The sequence below is a fragment of the Meriones unguiculatus genome, chromosome 14, assembly GCF_030254825.1.
Source record: "Meriones unguiculatus strain TT.TT164.6M chromosome 14, Bangor_MerUng_6.1, whole genome shotgun sequence".
In the NCBI taxonomy this organism is placed as follows: Eukaryota; Metazoa; Chordata; class Mammalia; order Rodentia; family Muridae; genus Meriones; species Meriones unguiculatus.
The window spans coordinates 11581512-11604941 of NC_083361.1; the positions used below are offsets into that span (position 1 = coordinate 11581512).

General features: G+C 38.5%; 1 protein-coding gene and 1 pseudogene across 18 annotated transcripts in view; one reads left to right on the top strand and one right to left on the bottom strand.

The window, feature by feature from the left end:
- LOC110564751 (small ribosomal subunit protein eS8-like) overlaps positions 1 to 14285 on the top strand; it is a 27822-nt pseudogene extending 13537 nt beyond the window's left edge.
- LOC110564750 (zinc finger protein 791-like) overlaps positions 12569 to 23430 on the bottom strand; it is a 19394-nt gene continuing 8532 nt past the window's right edge. For 4 of the 18 annotated variants that reach the window (XM_060366746.1, XM_060366748.1, XM_060366752.1 and 1 more), the window contains 5 exons: positions 20993 to 21107; positions 18406 to 18532; positions 18166 to 18226; positions 17107 to 17321; positions 12569 to 16993 (listed from right to left, as the gene is read on the bottom strand). In XM_060366746.1, coding sequence (XP_060222729.1) covers positions 14928 to 16993; positions 17107 to 17321; positions 18166 to 18226; positions 18406 to 18439 — 2376 coding nt within the window. In that variant the 5' untranslated portion in view covers positions 18440 to 18532; positions 20993 to 21107 and the 3' untranslated portion in view covers positions 12569 to 14927. Of the gene's footprint in view, positions 16994 to 17106; positions 17322 to 18165; positions 18227 to 18405; positions 18533 to 19053; positions 19164 to 20992; positions 21108 to 23430 lie in introns of all 18 variants that reach the window. The other 14 variants (XM_060366747.1, XM_060366744.1, XM_060366745.1 and 11 more) reach the window with 5 other exon arrangements.

Sequence of the window (23430 nt, forward strand, 5' to 3'; positions counted from 1 at the left end):
CTGACCTGATCCCCAACTTTTTATCCTCTATAACCCCTCTTTCTTCTTCCATTTACTTCAGATGTCTATTTTATTTCCTGTTCTGAGTGAGAGTCAAGCATCTTACCTTGGATCTTCCATGGCTTCTTTGGCTCTGTGCAATGTAGCATTGGAATCCTTTACTTTATATCTAATATCTACTTATAAGTGAGTGTGTACCATGTGTGTCTTTCTGGTCTGGGTTACCTCACTCAGGATGATGTTTTCTAGTTCCATTTATTTGCCTGCAAATTGCATGATGTCTTTGTTTTTAATAGCCAAGTAGTATTCTATTGTGTAAATATTCAGTTTCCTTAACTATTTTTCAGCTGAGGAACATTTATGTTGTTTCCAGTTTCAGACTATTTTACAAATAAAGCTGCTATGAAGATAGTTGAACAAGTGTCCTTGTCATGTGGTCAGGAATTTTTTAAATTTAGCATTTTCTTTGACTGATGTATCAATTTCTTCTATTATATCTTCTACACCTGAAATTCTCTCTTCCATCTCTTATAATCTGTTGGTGATACTTTCATCTGTTGTTCCTGTTCTCTTCTGTAGGTTTTCCATCTCCAGGATCCCCTTAATTTGTGTTTTATTACTTCTACTTCCATTTTGAGGTCTTGAACAGTTTTACCCATTTCCTTCACCTGTTTAATTTTATTTTTCTGTATTTCTTTAAGGATTTATTCATTTCCTCTTTAAAGGCTTTATCATCTTTGTAAGATTGAAGTTCATTTTCTTGTGCTTCAATTGTGTTGGGCTATCCTGGGCTTTCTGTAGTAGGATAGTTGTACTCTGAAGGTGTCATATTTCCCTGGTTCTTGTTGATTGTGTTCTTACTCTATCCTTTAGCCATCTGGTTTTCCTTGGATGTTTGTGGTGTAGGAGGCATCAGTGGTGGGCCTAACCTGGTGTAGCAGGTGTTCAATTGGAAGCCTTGTGCTAGATGTTTCTTGTGCAGACCTGGATGTCCTTGGAGCATCAGGCTTGCTGAATGGGGATGTCTGGAGATAAAAAGCAACTCAGGGTTGATGCATGTGTCATGAATATACATTATTTTGATGAGATGCCCATGCCTTGTAAGCTAATGTAGTATTGTGATGACAATGATTATTGTGTTGACTTACACAGTTGTGCTGATGCAATGTAGCAGTGTGATGACATAATGAAGCATTGTGCTTACAACTGAGTACTTCAGTATCATAATTCAGTAGACACAATGGAACTTTGTGATATCACAAGGCCATATTGTCTTATACCTAGCCAAAACACAAACTTTGACTCTAGCATTGCAGTAACTGTAATTCTAGCCTCAATCCTAGCCCTAGTCCTGTCTCAAAATACAACCACAACTGTATTACCCCAACACTATCTCAGACCGAACTGAAACCCTTTATTATCCCTGTTCCAGCCGCAATTCTACAACCAATCCTGATTTTAAGCTAAAATTTAAGCATATAAACTTTCCCCTAACACCGTAATGCTAACTTTAGCCTTAACCTCAACCCTAACTTAGACATAACCCATAACCCTAGCACTAACACTTACCCTAACTATATACTTAGCCCCAGCACTAAAACTAACCCACCTTGCCCTAACTATTACACTAATTTTATCCCTTTCCCTAATCTATTCCTCACCCAAACAATAATTGTAACTCTAGTGTAGCCCTATAGCTAACCAATAGCACTCAATCGAACTCTAACCCCAAACATATCACATCATAACTATAATACTATCCCTAAACCTAACTCTAGCCTACATCTCATCATAACCTTAACCCTAAAGTTAACATGACAGAGAATATTAATGTGGTGTTTGAAATGAGAATGTTCCCTATAGGACTGTGTTTGAATAATTAGTACCCAGTTGGCTGAACTACTTAAGAAGGGCTAGGTGTGGCCTTTTTGGAGGATATGTCACTGGGGGGTGGCCTTTGGAATTTGGAATTTCAAAAGACTCCAGACATTCCCAGTGTCTTTCTATCTACTTGAAAATCGACACATGAGCTCTTAATTGTTCCTGTGGCATGTCTTTGTTCTGACATCATAGACTATAATCCTCTAAAACTGTAGGTCTTCAATTTAATCCTTTCTTTTACAATATACCTAGGTTATAGCTAACCCTAAACCTGGCTCAAATTCCAACACTAGCTGGGCTGGATAGTTTTTGTCAACTTGAAATAAACATAAACATATCTGGGAAGAGGGAATCTCAACTAAGAAATTCCATATATTAGACTTGTCTGTGAGCATATCTGTGGAGAATTTTCTTGATTAATGATTGTAGTTTGAGGGTACAGAATACCACAGGCAGTGGCATCCCTCAGCAGGTGGTTCTGGGTTGTATAAGAAATCAGAGAGAAAAAGCCATGGAGAACCAGTAAACTGTAAAAAGACCATGGTACGACATAGTCTTTGCTTCTAGTTCCTGCCTCCAGGTTATTGCCTTACGTTACTTTGCAGACTTTTCATATAAATAAATTGTAACACAGAAACTGTCAAATGAAATAAACCATTTTCTTCCCCAGATAGTTTTGGCCATAGTATTTTGTGACAGAAACGGAGAAATGAACAAGACTATCAGCATGGCTTCAACCTAAAACAAACTGAACATTAAACACTAGTAAGCATTACTCAAACTATATCCCTAACACCAACCTGACCATTAAGCCTAAACATACACTCTAACCCTAACCCTAATATTCATCGTAACTCAAATTCTAATCCCAAACCAAGTACTAGAATCAGGTCTAACACTAATGTAAATTGTAGATCTAATTTAAGACTTAACGGAATCTCTAATGTAACCCAACACTAACAGCAGTGTTAGACTTACACTAAAGCTTAAACCTAGGCCACCCTAATTAGGGTAGTTGTACCCTAATCCCAATAAGAACTGTACTTCTGTACCTAACCCTAACTGTTGTCTATACTTAGCCCTATACCTAAACCCTAAACCAGCCTAACCCTAGACATACTGTATACTTTTTTACAAACCTTTATACAAGCCCAAGCATAAACCCCTAACATATACTCTATCCATAACTTTAAGCCTAACCCTAGCCTCTCCTGAACTCTAACTCTTACTATATATAATTTTGGCCCTATACCTTCATCAGCCAGGCCATAGCTCTATTACTCTAACACTATATTAACATTAAGCCTAAATTATATCCCTACTAGAACCATTACTCTATCAATAACCCCATTTTATTTTTGGTTTTTCGAGACAGGGTTTTTTGGTGTAGCCTTGGCTATCCTGGACTCGCTTTCTAGACCAGGCTGGCCTCAAACTCACAAGAGATCCACCTGCCCCAGGCTCCCTGACTGCTGGGATTACAGGCATATGTCACCATGCCTGGCTAATAAACCAAATCTTAACACTGCAAATAACCTTAATTTTGAATTTTAGCCCTCATGATAACTGTTATCCCATCTAAAATGCTAATCCTCGATCTAATTTAACCTTAACACTAAACTCTAGCTCCCACCCTAATTATAAATATATATAAATATTAATACTATAACTCACTTTAACTAAAACACTAATGTTAACATTATCTCTAACCTCAAAGAGAACTAGGCCTAACACTGACTATAGTCCTAACACTAACATTTTTTAATTCTTTTTTTTTCTATTATCACTTATTACAATTTATTCAATTTGTATCCCAGTTGTGGCCCCCTCCCTCATCTCCTCCCAATCCCATCCTTCCTCCAGAGGCTCTTCTCCCCCTTATGCCCCTACCCTAGTCCATTGATAGGGGAGGTCCTCCTCCCCTTCTATTTGATCCTAGCCTATCAGATCTTATCAACACTGGTTGCAGGGAATTTTTTTTGAATATTAGTTACAGTTTATTAACTTTGTATCTCAGCTGTATCCACTCCTTCATTCCCTCCCAACCTCACCCTCCCTCCCTCATTTCCTCCCTGCCCCTTTCCAAGTCCACTGATAGGGGAGGACCTTCTCCCCTTTCATTTGATCCTGGTTTATCAGGTATCTTCAGGACTGGCTGCCAAGTCCTCCTCTGTGGCCTAGCAGGGCTGCTCCTCCCTGGGGGGTCAAGGGGAGGTCAAAGAGCCTGTTATTGAGTTCATGTCAGAAATAGTCCATGTTCCCCTTACTAGGGAACACACTTGGATACTGAGCTACCATGGGCTACATCCGAGCAAAGGTTCTAGGTTATATCCATACATAGTCCTTATCCATACATGGTCCTTGGTTGGAAACAGTCTCATAAAAGACCCATGTGGCAGGGAATCTTATGAAAAAAGGGGAAGATAGAAAGACCTGGAGGGGGCAGGCGCTCCAAAAGGAGACCAACAGAGCCAAAAACTCTGAGCCCTGAGGTCCCCGAAGAGAATGATACCCCAACCAAGGACAACGCATGAAGAAGACCTAAAACCCCAGCTCAGTTGTAGCCCATAGACTCAGTCTTATGTGGGGTCCCTAGTAAGGGGAGCAGGGGTTGTCTCTGGTATGAACTCAGTGGCAGGCTCTCTGATGACCCCCCCAGGAGAGGGGGTGGTGCAGCCTTGCCAGGCCAGAGAGGAAAATAATGCTAACATTTACACTAATGTAATTCTAGCTATAAGCCAATGCTAACATTAAAACTAGCCTTACCCCTAACCACAACCATAATCCTACCCCTTAACCCCAATCATAGATCTCACTTTAAAAATAACCCTATCCATGTCCTGACTCTAAACTCAAACCTAACCCTAACTCTAAAACTAAATCTAACCTTATCTCTAAACTTAACCCTGACTCTAATCATAACCTTTACCTAACACCATATCTAGCCCTAGTCTGAAGTTTAACCCTAATCAATACTCCAAACTCATTACACTAAGTGAAACACGAACACTAGCCTAACTCTAACACTAACCATAACACCAACCTAAACTTTAACACAGTCATACACACGCTTAACCCTATTCCTAATGCAAAACTGTTCCTAACTAAAAACCCATCCTCAACCCAAAACTTAATCCTAACCATAACACTTACCATGGCCATAAACCTGTCCTTAAACTTAACCATAAAATTATCCTATTCCAAACACTAACCCTAATCCTAACACTAACCTTACTACTAATATTAACTTTAATACTATCTAGGGCCTAATAAATATATAACCTTCATTTTAACAATAACCCTATCCATAACCCAAACTTTAGCTTTAAAACTAAATTTATTTTACTCTCACACAAGCTTAATAGTACCAATAACCATAATCAGACCAAGCACTAACTCTAACCCTGTAACTAACCCTATTAATACTTGGGTCTTTAAATCTAACTCCACCACTTACCCTAAACATTACACTAGCCTAATCTGAAACTTAACCCTATCTCTAAGTCTTTACTTAACCAAACCCTAATCTTAACATTTGCCTAGCCCTAACCCTAAGATTCATTCAAACACTAGCTCTAATGTTAACCTTAATACTATTCCTAACCATAATCCTAACCTAACCTTTACCATGAACCTAAAATTGATCCTAACTTTAATCATAACCCTAGCTCTAAACACTAAACCTCATTCCATTCCTAACAGAGCCTTAACGGTTAACCTAAACCTAACTTATAGTCTAACACTATCCTAACTATAATCCTGTCACCAGCCCTGACCCTCATCCTAATGATAACACAATTCCTAAAACCATTCCTAAGCCTAACTTTCAGTCTAATCTTAACAGTAATACTAACATTGCCTAAAACCCCACCCTACCCTTTACCCTGATGCTAACCTACTATACCTAACCACAAATATATCTATAGTTCTAACACTGGCATAGCCCTAAGCCTAGAACCAATCCCTCATTTTAACCACAACCTTAAAATTATTCAAAACTTTAATTATAACTACAAGCCCAGGCTAAACACTATACCTAACCTCTAATCCTAACTTAGCCATGAACTAGCTCCATCTCTAATACTCACCAAGATCATAGCCTATATCTAACCTTAATTATAACACAGCACCAACCCAATACCTAACATTAACTCCAACTTTAACCCTAACATTAGCTTGGCCAAAACTATGTTCAAACTCTAATACTATTCCTTAGCCCTAAAACTATTCCTAATGTTAGCCTTAACCCTAAACCTATACTAAAAAACAAACAAACAAACAAACCCCCCCCAAAACTGACCTTAACCATGACCCTTGTAACAAAACTATATCTAGCCTATCAATAACTCTAGTCTTAAAACCAATCACACAAACCCTAACCTAAACATATCAGCAAATTTAATCTTTTTAGTTTGTTTGTTTCTTTAATGTACGTGAGTGCTGTTTTCATGCACACCAGCAGGGAATCAGATTCCATTACAGATGGTTGTGAGCCACCATGTGGTTCCCAGAAATTGAACTTGGAACCTCTGGAAGAGCAGCCACTGCTCTTAGCCACTGCGCCATCTTTGCAGCCACCACCAAATTTAATCTTAACACTAATTCTAACACTAACAATACTTTAGTCCAAACCATAACTCTAACAATGAGTTAAGCTCTACTACTCTTGCCAACAATAGTCCTAATGCTATTCATACCACTAGCCCCAACTCTAAATTTTACCTTATCTAACATTGAAACTATCCTTAACTCTAATACAGAACACTAAACCCAACCCTAGTTCTGTCTAGCCAGCACAGAGTGATGGGCTTCTAGGGACAACTGGAACAAGCACTGCAAGACTGAGGGTAGGAGAAAAGCCCTACCACAAGAAGCTGAAGTGTGAGCTGGGATGACCTGCTGCCAACACTAAGATTGGCCCTTGAATACACACAGTCCAAGTTTAAGGAGACAGTAAGAAGTACTGTGCCCTGAGAGGAAATGTGGGGGAACTTTTCCTGGAGCTCTCAGTGTTTTATTTGCAAAACAAGGATCACTTATGTTGTCTGTTATACATCCAGTAACAAGTTGTTACTGGACACTGTTGAAGAACTGTCTTTGCTTATTGACAACACATTGAACGGACAGTGTTGAGTTCCACTATCCACTGCCCCCGGGGTGCAAGAAGGGGGCCAAGCTAACTCACAAAAAGGAGATCTAAAAAAAAAAAAGAAAAGAAAATTTAAAAGAAATGATAAAAGAAAAAAGAACACTAAAGTTTGCTGTCTCTGGAGGCAGTTCCAGCAGGGCAAGCTTCTTGCCTGTACTGCCTCAAGACCAGGCCACTGTAGCAGAGCAAATGGCTATGCAGCTAGAAGGCAAGAAGTTCTGTTTGAGGAAGATCAAAGCCTGGAAAGGCAAATATGCCATAATTCATAGCTCAGGTAGTAAAGGTGTCTATTGTTCTATGTTTAAAAAAAAATCTAACCCTAATATTAATCCCAATCTAATCCTACCCTAGACCCAACCCTGACACTAACTCTAATTCAAACACTAACTCAAGACTAACCTAAATCAAATAATAAATTTAACCCAATTACTAACCCTTAGCATAACCCTAGTACTATTACAGCTCGGTAGTATAACTTAAAATGAGATATAAGGATATCTCAAATTATTTTGTTTTAAAAATCTGAGTGCCAGTAGATTATGAGTACCACATGTGTTCCTAGTACCTCTGGAGTTTAGAAAGGACTGTCACATTCACTGGAACTAGAGTTACAGTTGATTATAAGCCACAATGTGGGAGCTAAGAACTGCACTTGGGACCACTACAAATACTTTTTTTTTTCTTTCTCATTTATTCATTCTACATCCTTGTAGCTCCTTCCCTCTTCCCCTACCAGTCCCACCTTCTCTCCCTCCCTCTGGCCCCCTTTCCTCAGGAAAGGGGAGCTCCCTTTCCCATCCTCCCCAGCTCATTAAGTTATATCAGGACTGTGGCCTGTCAAGGCATTTCTGCCAGGGGAAAGTGACCTAAAAGCCAGCAAGTGAGTCCATGTTTAATGCAGTCCTCCCTTCACTTACTAGAGCACCCACTTGAAGCCTAAGCTGCCCATCTGCTACATCTTTGTAGGAGGTCTAGGTCCACTTCATGCGTGGTACTTGGTTGATACTTCAGTCTCAGCAGACCCCACTGGGACCTGGTTAGTTGGCTGTTATTTTTCTTGTGGAGCTTCTGTCACTTCCCTGTCCTTTTCCTTTCCTCCCACTAGTCCCCAAGACTCCCTACACTTAAACCAGTTTAGCTGTGAGTCTCAGCATCTGTTCTAAGGCACTGCTCGGTAGAGCCTCCCAGAGGACAACTCTGACAGGCTCCTGTCTGCAAGCTTGGCACAGTATCATTCAGTGTCAGGGGTTGGCATGCTCCCATAGGGTGGGTCTTTGGTCGGGCCAGGCATTGATTGGGTATTCCCTCAATCTCTGCTCTATCTTTATCCCTGCACATCTCATAGTCCTCTACAAATACTCTAATTGCTAAGCTATATCTCCAGATTCTCCAGTATTGTTCTTATTGTTCAGTATTGCTTTGGCTATTTAAAATTTTTTGTATTTTCATATCAATCTTAAGAATATTTTCCCATTTCTGTGAAGAGGCATTTGACATTTTATTGGGATTACCTTGAATCTGTACTGTTTTGGTAGGATAGCCACAAAGGAAGTCTTTTCATCTATTACCTTCTTTGATCACTTTGGTTTAAAATTTTTATTGTAGAGACCTTTTACAACTTTAGTTATTTTTATTCCAAGGTCTTTTTTTATTTTTATTTTTTCATTTTAAAGATTATAGTGCATGGAATTCCTTCCTAGATTTCTTCCTCAATGTATTTGCTATTGTTATACATAAAGGCTCTTTATTTATTTTTGTTTGTTTGTTTTGGTTTTGGTTTCTGGAGACTTTGTGTGTGTGTGTGTGTGTGTGTGTGTGTGTGTGTGCAGCCTTAGCTGTTCTGAACTCGTTTTGTAGACTACGCTGGCCTTGAATTCAAGAGATTTGTCTGCCTCTGCCTCCCTGAGTGCTGGGATTACAGGCATGTGCCATCATAACTAGCTTCTTCTCATCTTATAGCTATTAAGTCTAGACTGTTGAAATACTGGACAACCTTGTCTTGTTCCTGATTTTTGTGGTAATGCTTCAGCTGTTCTCTAATGTTGGCATTGGGTTTGTCAAACACAGGCATTATTTTGATGTATATTCCTTCTACCCTGAGTTTCTTCAGGACTTTTGTTGTAAGGAGACATTTATCTTCTCAGAAACTCTTTTCTGCATCTATTGAAATGGCCATGTGCTACTTGTCCTTGAATCCATTTGTGTAACCTGTAACATTAAATAACTGACCTCATGACTGCATTTATCTCAACTTGGCTTGTTAAGTCATATGCACCTAAAAATTCAGCCATTTCTTTCAATTTTCAAGTTTTGTGGAACATGTCTTTAATGTTTAAACTAATGATTTTCTCAGTTTCATTGATACCTATCATAAAGGCTCTCTGTTCATCTATAATTTTATTGAGTTCTCTTTGATCCCTGCCTCCATATTTGTCTAAGGGGTGGCATCCTTGCTTCTTGCAACTTGGGGAGAGAAGGGTTTATTTCAGCTTGCATTTCTAGATCACAGTCCATCATTGAGGAAATTCGGGGGGGAGGAGGAGGAGGAGAAGAAGAAAAGAAGAAGAAGAAGAAGAAGAAGAAGAAGAAGAAGAAGAAGAAGAAGAAGAAGAAGAAGAAGAAGAAGATGACGACGACAACAGGGAATAAGTAGGAGACAATAAAAGTCATACAAATAGGAGGGGATGAGATATAGGTGAAAAGTGGAATAGTAGTCCCTGGGTGAAAAGATACACGTAACAATCCTAGAACCCAACAAAGCAATGTATAAACTAAAGCACCATATACAATAGAGGTTGCACAATAAGAAAATTTAAAAACTATAGGATGAAACATCTGACACAGCTTCACTGAGCTGAAAAATGGTTCTCAGATACCACTAGGAAGCTCCACATAGTGCTGTGGGACAGGAGTTAATGAGTCATTGGGAACTGTAGCCTGTGTTCCTGGTGGTTCTCCCATGTGCTTGAGAAGTCCTTTTCTGGAAGTCCTTTTCTGGTAGTCCTCCCCGCCCCCAGCCACCCCAGGACACGATTTTGACCTCTTCCAATGTTGCAGGTCCTATGTATGCAGAGCAGCATCTCCCATGAAGTTTCTACTGCTGTCCCAGGGTTTGATTTAGACATTGTGGCACCAACCCAAAAGTGCATGGAGAGTTGTCAGATCTCAGTGCTTCTGCCTGCTTCCCTGCAGAGTTCACGCCAAGCTTAATAAGTTCATTTACAGGCCCTGTCACTAATAGGAAAGGAGCTTGTTTATTTTCTTGAGCTTCAGTAGTGAGGCTTCTACATTGTCATGATTTGACAGCCGAGATATGCATCAGAACAGAATGTGAGGAGACCTGGAACCGAGGTCGGTAAGTGGGCATTTATTAAGAAAGGGAAAGTGATTGAACAGTAAAGCATTGAGAGACCAACAGAGGACTGTACAATTAACAGTGCAGCTGTAATATGACAGAGCATTAGGGTAGAAGAGCATTGCAACAAGACCTCTAAATGTATGAAAAAAGAAAAAAAATACTATGGTTGCTTGGACAGTCAAACACTGTGATGGGACAATGCCACATGTTGATGCAACAGCAAAGCGTTATAATGCGATAAAAAGAACTGACAGACATGGGAACACATCTTTAATCTTAGCACTAAGGAGGCAGTAGGAGTTCGAGAGACCAGTGTGGTCTATATATCAAACTGCAGAGAAGACAGAACTACAGATCAGAAACATTCCAAAGGCAAAACCAAAATGAGATACTGTCATGGGTATTATAAGAAATTTAAGCATGGAAATAGTATTACTCATGAACAAGCCTATTATAGAACAATGAAGAGTGTGATGGAATACTGAGTAGTGTTGTATCACAGAAGCACTTTACGATGGTACAGAAGAGCACAATGATTAAAAGAATGGGCATTATGATGCCTCAATATAACATTGTTATAGGGAAATTATATACTATTCGGGAGTAATGGAGTTTTCAGGATAAAACAGAAGAGCCTTGCGACAGGATAGAAAACAGTGAAACCTGGTAATGAGACAGGGAACACTGTGCTGAAACAGTGGACCACTGATAGAACTGAGTATTTTGACTGGTACACTAGCATATAAACTGATCACTGTGGTGGACAGAAGAGTGCTAAGACTGGACTGTAAAGCACTGCAATAAAACAAAGTATAGCAGAATTGAGCACAGGCATATGTGTTTCATCCTCTGAATCAGACCTTTAAGGCAGAAAATTGTGACAACAGATATTATAATGGAGCACAGAGGAACACTGGAATGGAAGAGGAGCACTGTAGTGGGACAGAGAAGGAATGTTACGGGACAATGGATCACTGTGTAGAAAAGTGGGGTACTGGGACAAAGGATCACTGTTCCAGGCAGAGGCTAGTGTTTTCTAATCTCTATGTAATGTGCTTAGAAGACAGAATGTGTTGCTGCCACTAGTCAGATTGACCTCACACTTATTTCTCTCCCTGAGCAGAAGCAAGTAGTCTTAGGCCTCTTAAATGCTCCTAATCTAGACCTAATACAGGTCTCATCCCACTGTGATTATCAACCTAAGAAGCCCTAAGAAAAACATACCTCTATTAGAGACAAGACTCATTGGAAATGTCTAGAGTACTAAAAAAAAATAAAAAATAAAAAATAAAAAAAGAGCATTTTGAGTCTTCTGAATTGTCTTCCAATCTCTTTAACACTTCTTTTAATATAGAAGTTTCTAAAAATAAGGAAGGTGTCATAGTTGGAATAAAAATGGTCTCAGAGGCTCACAGGGACTAGAACTATTTGGAGATATGGCCTTGTTGGCATACATGCTTTGCTGGAAGAAATGTGTCACTGGGAATGGCCAGGCCTAGTGTCTCAGTCTCTTCCTTCTGCCTGCAGATCCAGATGTAGAACTCTCAGCAACCTCTCCAGTATCATGTCTACCCTCAGGCCACCATCCTTCCCAATACGGCAACAATGGACTAAACCTCTGAACCATAAACCATCCCCAATTGTTTTCCTTTATAAGAGTTGTTACAGTCATCATGCCTCTTCACAGCAATAAAACCTTAAAGACAGAAGGCCTGTTTGGAAGACAGAATGTGTTACTGATTACACTAAACTTTAATCCTAACTTAATCTCAATCTCTTATCCTAATGATAACTCTACTGACAATCTTAATACTAATTTTAACCTTACCTACTAAATTTTAATCCTAGTGTAACCCCCACTACTAACATTATCACTACTCCAAACTCAACACCCTCTAACCACAACCCAAACCCTAATAACACTACACCTCATATTCAACCACATTTAACATTACTCTTAACCACATCCCAAACATTAATCCTTAATGCAAAACCTAAATCTAAAATTTTAACCCTTAATCCTAGTACCTAACCTCTAGCCCTACCACAACTATTTACCCTAACCCTTAACAAAACCCCCCTGCTCCCAACTCTTACCTAAAACCTAATTTCTACTCCTTTAATCCTAACCATAATCTTTAATCTGATGTACCAACAGAACAAAATAGACGCTCCAGATATCAACATGACACAAGCAAAATTTTATTTGGCAGCTCTTCACACTGCATGAATCAGCTTCTGGCTATATTGCTTCTCTTTATACAAACACACAGACACAAAATAACTGTAATCTAAAAGTCTTTAAAAAATCTATTTTAAAAATTCTTTAGTAAGCAACTTTACTATTTGTTAAAGATGAAAGCAAATTTTCACACTGATATGAGATGCTTATTTTTACACCAAGTATTAAATTTTACCTGAATGTGGCACTCGCCTTTAATGTCAGCACTCAAGAGGCAGAGGCAGAGGCAGGTGAATCTCTGAATTAGAGGCCAGCCCGGTGTACATACTGAGTTCCAGGTCAGGACGACACAATCAAAAATCATCATCATCTTACCTGAATAATTTAGAATGCAAAATATAGAGAACCAATGTTTTCTAGAATTGAATCAATGCTGAGTGCCCTTCACATAAATTAGTATAAAATACATTTAGGACCATTTCAGAAACTACTATATTATTCCAAATCAAATAATCCCAAACTAAAATTTACCAAAGAATCTTTTTTTTTTTAAAGTACATTTTTGGTAAATTAGAAGCAATTTTTAAAACCAAGCTTTCTAACACAATTTAATCTAAAGGTACACCATTTTTTTTTACTTGCAAACCGATCAGTGTCTAGGATAGTAGAAAAGCATCCAAATTTCTAATTTTGCAAAGTGAAAAGGTATTGAGCTAATTTTCTAAGGTAAATATTTTATAGACAATAAAATCTAAGACTACAGTTTTATAAAGTTAATAGTTGTAATATTAGTGTACAGTAATGTCCTTACCATTCACTAAACAGTAACTTACTAACACCCAGAGCAACAGTTACTCTAGAGGACTCCAATCACAATATGGGGCCTTCATAAGTGTTGCATTAACCTTTATACCATTATCCTTTCATATATTTACAGCAAATATTTTCAGTTTCCAAAACAATTACAGTTACCCTTGCCTAAAGTAAGCAGTAAAACTGCATGTTTGGAGTAGTGTAGGATACATTTGTGATAGATACTATTATCTTGTGAAGCTCTAGAATCACTTGGGAAATGAGCCTCAGGGCTTGTCTATAAGGGATTTAAGTTGAGACAGGAAGACTCACCGTGAAAGGAGTGGTACTATTTCCTAGGTTTGGGTCCAGACTGTATGAAAGGGAGAAAACTAGGTGATCATGAGCACTCATCACTCTAACTATAGATACAGTGTGGCAAGTTCCCACATGCTCCTCTTGCTGTGATTTGTCAGTCTGTGACATGGCTCAACCTCTAAGCCAAATGAAACCCTTCTTAACTTGTTTCTCTTGGAATATTTTATCACAGCATCAGGAAAAATAACAAGACACAATGATCTTCACACATAATTATAAAATTCTTCGACAAGGTATATATCACTAACTACCTCTATTGCTGAAGAGCATACTTAAGAAATTTCACCTCAATGCATGCCTCTCTTAAAATGGCAACACCCTCTCATTTTTTTGGTAAGAGTACTAGGGATTGAATTTAATAGTCTCATGCGTGCCAGGCCAAGTATTCTACATAATGAACAACATTCCCAGTACTCTTCAGCTTTTGATTACAAAATAGGACTTAAATTGCTTGGGCAGGTCCTGACTTTGCAATTCTCCATCAGCCACCTGAGCAGCTAACACTACAGGCCTGTACCACTAAGCCCTCCTATGATGACCATTAAACACAAATCACTGGTAACACAATATATTCATAACCTATATAATACATTCATGATATAAGAAAATCTATGCATTATAGGTTAGTTTGCACCAGGATTTCAAAATACTTAAGATTTATTTCCAATAGTCTTCATGACTTTTAGTGTAGTTAAAATTTTACGATCTTTACTTTCCAAACTAGTTTCAATCCAACATTTATTCTTGTAAGAGCTAACTTTATTCGCATTATCATGTGATTATTCATTAAGATTATGAAAAATTAGGTATCCTCAAATCACATTTGTGTTCCACCAAAGGTATTCAAGTCTTCAAGTAAAACTGAACATCATTTGTTTTTTAAGACAAGGTTTCTCTGTGTAGCCCTGGCTGTCTTGTAATTCACTTTGTAGTCTGGCCTTGAACTAAAGAGATCTGACTGCCTCTGCCTCCCGTGTGTTGGGATTAAAGGCATGCATCACCATACTAAGCTTGGAACTGAACATCTTAACAGTTTGATAGGTCTTTCTTTAGGAACTCTAGGATTAAAACAAAACAAAAACAAAATTCTGCAGCTTTCAACACTTGTTTTATACCACCATATTTTCCCAGGAGTATTTTCAAGCATTAGAAAATGGAAAGTCTAAAAATTTTTCATAACTCTAGTTTCATGGTGCTTTTTCTCCAGCATGAGTTTTTCCATGTCTTTGAAGGGATCGATGACATCTAAAGGCCTTACCACACTGTTCACATTCATATGGTTTTTCATGACTATGAGTTCTTTCATGTCTTTGAAGGGAACTGTGACATCTGAAGGCTTTACCACATTGTTTACACTCAAAGGGTTTTTCTCCAGTATGGATTCTTTCATGTACTTGAAGAGAAGGGAAACGCCAGAAGGCTTTACTACAGTGTTTACATTCATATGGTTTTTCCTCAGAGTGAGTTCTTTCATGTAATCGAAGGGAGCTCTGAACTCTGAAGGCCTTACCACACTGTTTACATTCATAAGGTTTTTCTCCAGTATGCGTTCTTTCATGTCTTTGAAGAAAAGAGGGATAAATGAAGGTTTTACCGCACACCTTACATTCATAGCGTTTCTCTGCAGAATGAGACCTTTCATGCATTTGAAGTAAATATCGAGAAACAAAGGACTTGCCACAGTGTTTACATTCACAGGCATTTCCTTCAGCTTTCTTTCTGTCCAATATAAGATTACTAAGAGTGAAAACTCTACCAGGTTGCTTGCACTGATAAAGCTTTTCATGAGTGTGAGATATTTCATGTACATGAAGACTACTCAGAACAGTGAAGGCTTTACCACACTGTTTACATTCATGTGGTTTCTCTCCGGTATGGATTCTTTTGTGTAGCTGAAGGGAACTTGAACAGCTGAGAATTTTACCACATTGCTTACACTCATAAGCTTTTTCTTCAGTCTGAGCCCTTTCATGTACTTGAAAATAACTGAATCTTCTGACAGTTTTATCAGATTGTTGACCTGCATAGGGTTTTCCTGCAGGATAAGTTAGTTCATGTAACTGAAGGGCACTGGGACAACTGAGACTTCTACTACTCTGTTTACATGCAAACAGCCTTTCTTCAGTGTGAGTTCTTTTATGTATGCGAACATAAGTGAGACTCCTAAATGCTTTACCACATTGTTTACATTCATAGGGCTTTTCATCAGTGTGAGTTCTTAAATGCTTCTCAAGCAAACAAGGAAAAATGAAGGACTGACCACACTGCTTACATACATATTTACATGCATATCGTTTTCTTCCAGTATGAATCTTTTCATGTCTTTCCAGGGAAGAGAAATGAAAAAAGGCTTTACTACATATCTTACATTTATAGGGCTTTTCTATAGCATGAGCTCTTTCATGTACTTGGAAGGTACTCCAGTCTCTGAAGATTTTACTACATTGGTTACATTCAAAGGGCTTTTCCTCAGTGTGAGTTCTTTCATGTCTTTGAAGAAAAAGAGGACACAGAAAGGCTTTACTACATATCTTACATTTATAAGGTTCCCCTACAGTATGAGTCCTTGAATGCAACTGAAGGGAATTGTGACTTCTGAAGGTCTTACCACACTGTTTACATTTACAGGGTTTTTCCCAAGCATGAGACCTTTTGTGCCTTTGAAGAAAAAGGGAACAATGGAATGCTTTACTGCATAACTTACATTTATATGGTTTTTCTCCAGTGTGAAATCTGTCATGTGCCTGAAGTAAATACAGATAAGTGAATGACTTACCACACTGTTTACATGGATAAGGTTTTTTCTCAGGATGAGCTATTTTATGTCTTTGAAGGGAACAGTGACTTCTGAAAGCTTTACCACACTGTTTACAGTCATAGAATTTTTCTCCAATGTGACTTCTCTCATGTATTCGAAGGTAATTTTGACATTTGAAAGTTTTACCACACTGTTTACATGCATGAAGTTTTTCTCCACTGTGAATCCTTTCATGATCTTGAAGGGAACTGGGAGAACAGAGGGTTTTTCCACACTGTTTACATTCATAGGGTTTTTCTCTAGTATGAACTCTTTCATGACTCTGAAGAGTACTAGAAGAACTCAGAGCTTTACTATACTGTTTACATTCGTAATATTTATCTTCAGTGTTGGTTCTTCCATCTACAGAAGGTGAAAAGGGGCTAACAAAAGCCATTCCAAATTGCTTATAGGATCTTTCACCACTATGACTTTGCTGTTGTATCGCAAATGAACCTGGAAAACAAAAAAGATTTTGAAAACATTTCACTTTCATAAGGTCCCCATGTATCATTGAACATTTGTAAGTTCAAGGTTTTTCTACAGTTTATACTTCTACTGTTTCTTACCGTATTTGTGTTCAGATGGTTTGTCCCCCAAGTGCGACATGATGTGTTCATTAAAGGATGATTGACACGTGAAAACTTGTCCACACAAACCACATTCAAATGGTTTTACTTCAATAGAAAATTTTGTACTCCTACAGAGATTTGGTATCCAGGTAAAGGTTTCTTGAAACTGGCTACCTTCTTTATGCTCATAAATTGCATCTATCATGTACCTTCTGTAAAAAAGCATAAACATGTTAGTAGTGGCTACTTCACTAATGATTTTCTGTTAGTGTTACTAGTAGGGCTTACACTATTCATAAAAATACAGGAAAGTGCATGCTTTTGCTACCTGAATAGTCTCAAACAAAATGGACTAATAATTCTACAATATGCACCCAAAGAGCTACTATCAAAACAGCCCCATATAGGATGGAGAGATGGCTCAGAGTTAAGAGCACTGGCTGCTATTCCAAAAGTAGTGAGTTCAGTTCTCAGCATCCACATGGTGACTCACAACTGCCTATAACTGTAGTCCCATGGGATCCAAAAACCCTCTTTTGGTGTGCAGATGTATATGCAGACAAAATACCTATATACATGAGATAAATAACCAAATAAATCTTATATATACATAAAAAGCCCCAGTCATATTGGTGTTGTCTAAGTACCATTTCCAAGTGAACTGTTTTTTCATATATTAAACTGAAGTAAATGCTTTTTGTTAAAATTTTTCTAATGATAAATAAAATTTAAAGTTCTGATTTTTGTTTACTTTTTTATTTTATTATTTATTTTATGTGCACGGATGTATTGCCTCTATGTATATCTGACAAGATACCCATGCATGGTGACTGTATAGGCCAGATGAGAGCACTGGATGCCCTGGAACTGGAGTTACAGATGGCTGTGAGACATCAGATAAGTGTGAGGACTAGAAACTGGGTCCTCTGGAAGACCCAGATATCTTTTAAATGCTGAGCCATGCCTTTAGCTTCTTTTGGTTTTTGATTGTGACTTTTCATAGCACATTTAAGAATTTCTCAAGGAAAGCATTTTTTAGTTGTATATGCAAATTACCTTAGGTATTTCCAAGAATGTTTGTACTGCTCTCCAATGTTTTGGTCTTCCCATTTGATTCCTAAAATGCAGACACCCCCCAAAAAATATTAGAAATTATAGAATAATGAGTTTCTGTGTTTGATGTACACTGGACCCATTTCTTTGTATTCACTGATTTCTCCTCTTTCTAAGTTATATTTCCAAATCATAGAACCAAGAAGCACTTGTTCCTTGAAAAATAAATGGTGGCATTCTTACCTATAGAAGTAAGATTACTGCAGGTTTCTAGCATGACATCTTTGTATAGCTTCTTCTGAGAAGGATCCAGCAAAATCCATTCTTCCTGGCTGAATTTCACAGCCACATCCTCAAAGGCCAAAAAATCCTAAAACATCCCAAATATATATAAGAGAACAGATAAGAGTAACAGATCTAAAGAGTTTACACTCAAATAAGATGTCTACATATAATTTTGTTGTATTTGGGAATTCACTCAATGAAACTGAAACTCTAGTGGCAGCTGAGATATTAAATAAGGAGAAAGGAACAGCTCTAGTTCAGCCAAAACTACACAATGAAACCCTAACTCCACAGGAAAAAGAAAAAAATAAAATAAAAAGGAAGGATGAAAGAGAGAGAGACAATAGCATAGTAGGAACACTCCTCAGTACTGTGCCTGGGAGAGAAATGTGCTGCTGGCCACCCCATTTTTTTCTTTCTAGAATGTATTTCCAGTACCTATAACAACACAGTTCTGGTGAATGACGTACAGGAGAGCTAGCATTAGCAGTCAAAGAGTTGTTTCTATACAGAGTGGACTTTTCTGGTATTAGAAAATCTAAGATTCTGGGAGACATCCCACTAACATAAATGGTAACAGTAGTTCTCTTATTCTAATTGACTTACATAAACACAGCAATTTTTCTGAACTGTTGGCTTTCTGAATGTTTTGTCATCTAGACATATCAAGAGAATCCGTCCCTGCCAACAATGATGTGCGCTATGAATGGATTTCTCTGAAAGACAACAAATACTTCATACATATTGTCACTTGTTAAGTAGGTAAGTGAGCCAATCCTGTGTGATTACACCAAGAGAAGTAGGACAACATGCAGAATTTACTAGAGTAAGAATGATTAATGATCCTAACAAATTAACATCAATTGAGTAAATATCAATGCAAAGAATGCAAACAAAGCAGCCATGTATGTTTGCATGTGGTCCTAGCTACTTGGGAGACCAGTATACAGAATCACTTGCATCCAGGAATTCAAATCCAACCTGTATTCTACTGCTCCCATCTCAGGCTGGAAGAAAGTAGTGAACCAAATGCCACCTCTTATGGATTATACCTTTATAAAATTACATGAAATTTAAAAATGTACTTATTTGTAATCACCAATGATTAATTTTCTAACTTTCTATTAATCCAAGTGCTTAGAAATGGTCAGTCTTCTAAACTGTAAAGTGTTGGCTTGCCTATACTATTTTCAAACTACTCTGCAGACACAAAGAGTCAAAACTAAAAGCAAATTTTCACACTTTGGAGATTTAGTGGAACTTTATAAAAAGGGCCAGCTTCAAAAAATCTGCAAAGTTTACTATTCTACAAGATAAGGCATTCACATATCTACCTTGGTATCAGATATGGAGTACATTATACAAAACCAACTCACTTCCGCTTAACTGTTATGCAAAGAACTCCTTCGCGCTCTTTCTCTCTCTCTCTCTCAGCTATATAACTCCCTCTGTGGGCTTACTGCTTCCCTGAAGTATTTTAAGAAACTCTTTGTGCATGTCTTGGAGACATGCGTACAGAAGGTCATCAGTCTTCTTTCTAGATGCTGTTTTGCCCAGCATTTTGATGGCTTACAATGAAATTTTCTTCGTACCTCTGGTGTTTATGGTGGTCACCTGAAAGTACCTGGCTAAGGAGACTCTCAAGCAATGTCCAAAAGCCTAGAGTTTTTCTCCCATCAGAGGAGAGACTAGGTAGTTCTTTGGGGCCTTTCCAGAAAGATATGCTTTCCATTCACAACTGATGGACACAAGCCAAAGGAATTTATTGTTGGTATTTTAAAATATGATTGGGGATGGAGGGAGGACTACACTGCTGTAGTCTACAATTTTAAGGGACTTCATTTCTCCTGTTCTGAAAACTCCCTCGCTTTTTACCTGTAAGTCTCTTCACCCTTACATAGATACATTCTACTTTCACATATATACCAAAGAACTCAGGCAAGTAAAAGCTACCAGCTAAAAATATTCTTCACACTGGGTGTGATGGTACATGCCCTTAATCCCAAAATTCAGGAGGCAGAAGCAGGCCCATCTCTGAATTTGAGGCCAACCTGGTAACATACTAAGCTCCAGGCCAGAACTAAATGGTGAGACCCTGTCCCCTCAAATCAAATCTACACATTGTTTGTGAGGTGATTAGTGAGGACCTCAGCACCACCCACGTGCATATCTCTTTCCTCATCTGATCTGACCCAAATCTAACAACTATGATCATTTTGCCCAAAATGATCTCTACCTATGTTATGGAATCCAAAGGGCTAATTGTAGCCTTTTGTCCTAGTCTGACAAACTTACATAAATTTTTTAAAATTACTTTTATTTATACGTGTTTGCCTGCATTTTTGTCTGTGCAAAATATGCATGCCTATATGGTGCTCATAGAGAATAGAGACCATAATTAGAAACTAGAGCCCCTGGGACCAGAGTTATAGACAGTTCTGAGCATTGAGGTGGGTGCTGGTAATAAAATCTGCATTATTTGAAAGAGCAGCCAATGTCTCTAACCAATGTGCCATTGCTATGTGCATACAAAGAGGTTCCATACCTAGTCTTTAGCAGGCAGCTGAGCCGATGAGAGCCACAGTCATAACCCTGATAACAGAGAAGACATGTTCCTTTACAATCCTTGACAGGAAACCCCAATGATCATATCAGGACTCCTACATGGGAGACAACAGGGAAAGGACCCTTAGGAATACAATACACCCTGTGTCTTAGAAAGAAAAAGGCTGCTATCAACTCCATTAACAATACCTTTGTTATGGAATCTAACAAAGGAAACTTTCAAGAACCCTGCTCTTTTTCATTTTAATATAAGCTGGATGACATCATGCACCAATACTATACCTGGACTCTCTTATTTTTTTTTTCATTTCTTTGTGTTGTTGTTGTTTATTTGTTACAGTTTATGCACTCTGTATCCCAGCTGTAGCCTCCCTCCTTTATCCCCTCTCAGTCCCACCTACCTTCCTTCTTCTCCCCCTATGTTACTCCCCCTAGTCCACTGATCGGGGATGTCCTCCTCCCCTTCTATCTGACCCTAGCCTATCAGGTCTCATTAACCTGGACTCTTAAGAGACAAGGCAGTCAAAGGCAACCTACCTGTATATTTTATAAAACCTCTTCATATATTAGACAAAAGTTTCAAAAACCAGAACAGGGATATCCAAACTCCTTTCCTTCTACTTTCTAGACAGATACTGCCTTCAAGGCTATATTTAATAATAAGAGGACTCAAAGGCTAGAAAAGGCCACACCAGAAGATTAAAGGAATTGCTATGGCAACTTTCTGTTCCCTGACCATTTTCATCAGAAAGTCAAAGCATTCCACCTAAACACACCCTACTAAATGCAAGGGAAATAACTTATCTTTGGGACAAACGAACCACTCTGATTATCCCTGTAGCCAATTATAATATTTTAGCTGTGAGAGCACAAAGGAATCCAGCTAACCTTTTATGGGACCATGTCTAAACTGTAAAGTGGGAGGCCACTAGAATCCTCTTTCTCCTCCATTTCCTCTTTCTCCTATCATCTCTATCCCCTTCTCCCCCCTCATCCTGTATCTAAAAATCTCATGCTAGGGTTAAGCATGAATACTGACAATGCCCTTAACTTTGAACCTGGGTAATAAAGGATTCTTTCTCCTTTGAAGAGACCCTGGGGTTATTCAGGATCCCAAGTTTTCCTTGGAACTCCTCACAAGCCTTAGATGATCCACGATACAGCAAGGGCATGGTTATATATACTACCAATATAGGAACTACATTCTTCTCCCTGGTTAATTTCTGATTTAACATTCTGGTCCTCAATATTCCTCCATAGCATTAATGGCAAACCTCTCTTAACATGTGTGATAAACATCTTTTCATTCATTCCTTTTTGGTTCTACCGAGTTACCCAATTTCCTTCCAATCTCCATGCCCATTTTTGACATCTGAAGAGCCCTAAGACCCTAAGGTACTCATAATACCAAACCCCTGCTCTATAAAGGCCCAGGAATATCTAGAGCCTCAAACATTCTCCCTTATCTCTACTATACATCCCTACATCCTTTGCTTTTGTTTGTTTGTTTGTTTTGAGACAGTATTTCTCCATAAAGCCTTGGCTGTCCTGGGCAACCTTTGTAGATTAGACTGGCCTCGAATTAAAAGATTCACCTGCCTCTGCCTCCCCAAGTGCTGGATTAAAGGCACGTGCCACCATGCCTGGCTCACATCCCTGAATCTTTTAACAAGTTCCCTACAAGTGTGAGGCAGCTCTAATCCCAGATGTTCACTAACAGCCACTCTGTCACAGTAGTCATTAAAGACTAACAACTTTCTTCAAAGTCCCAATTAAAGCCTAAATCTTGGAAGAGTTTACAGTTTACTGGTGACAAATTCCTAACCATTATGGGGGTTATGCTCATGACTCACCATGCAACAATCATGTTGGCAGTAAAAGTCAGATGGATCCTAAAGAACATTCCAAGACCTAAGAGTCCCAAGTGAAAACTGATCCCAACCACTCAATAGGTCCCAATGCTTATGCAGTAAGCAGAAATACTCTCCAACACCACCTAGGTTTATCATTTAAGACTTTATGGATGCTTTTTTCCTGTATTCCAACCCACCAGACTCAGTTATTTGCCTTTAAATGACAGGACCACTTTTCCCAGACATTCAAACACTCACCTAGGGTGTCTTGCTTCAGGACATGGCAAGAAACCCATCTTTGCCATGGCAGAAAACCATTCTTTTTTGAAATTTTCATATAGAAACAGCCTCCTTTAGTACATAGATGATTTTTTTAACCTCTAACAGACCTTTTACCTCACATCAAAATGCTGTTGTAACTTATCAAGAGACCAACTAGTCTCATATACACATTAAGAGTTCCTCTTCTAAGGCGCAAATTCCCCTACTAACAACTTTCTATCAGTGGGCACAAGCAGCCTTTTCCAGACCTGAAAGACATCCTAACTATGGGGTTTCCAACCAC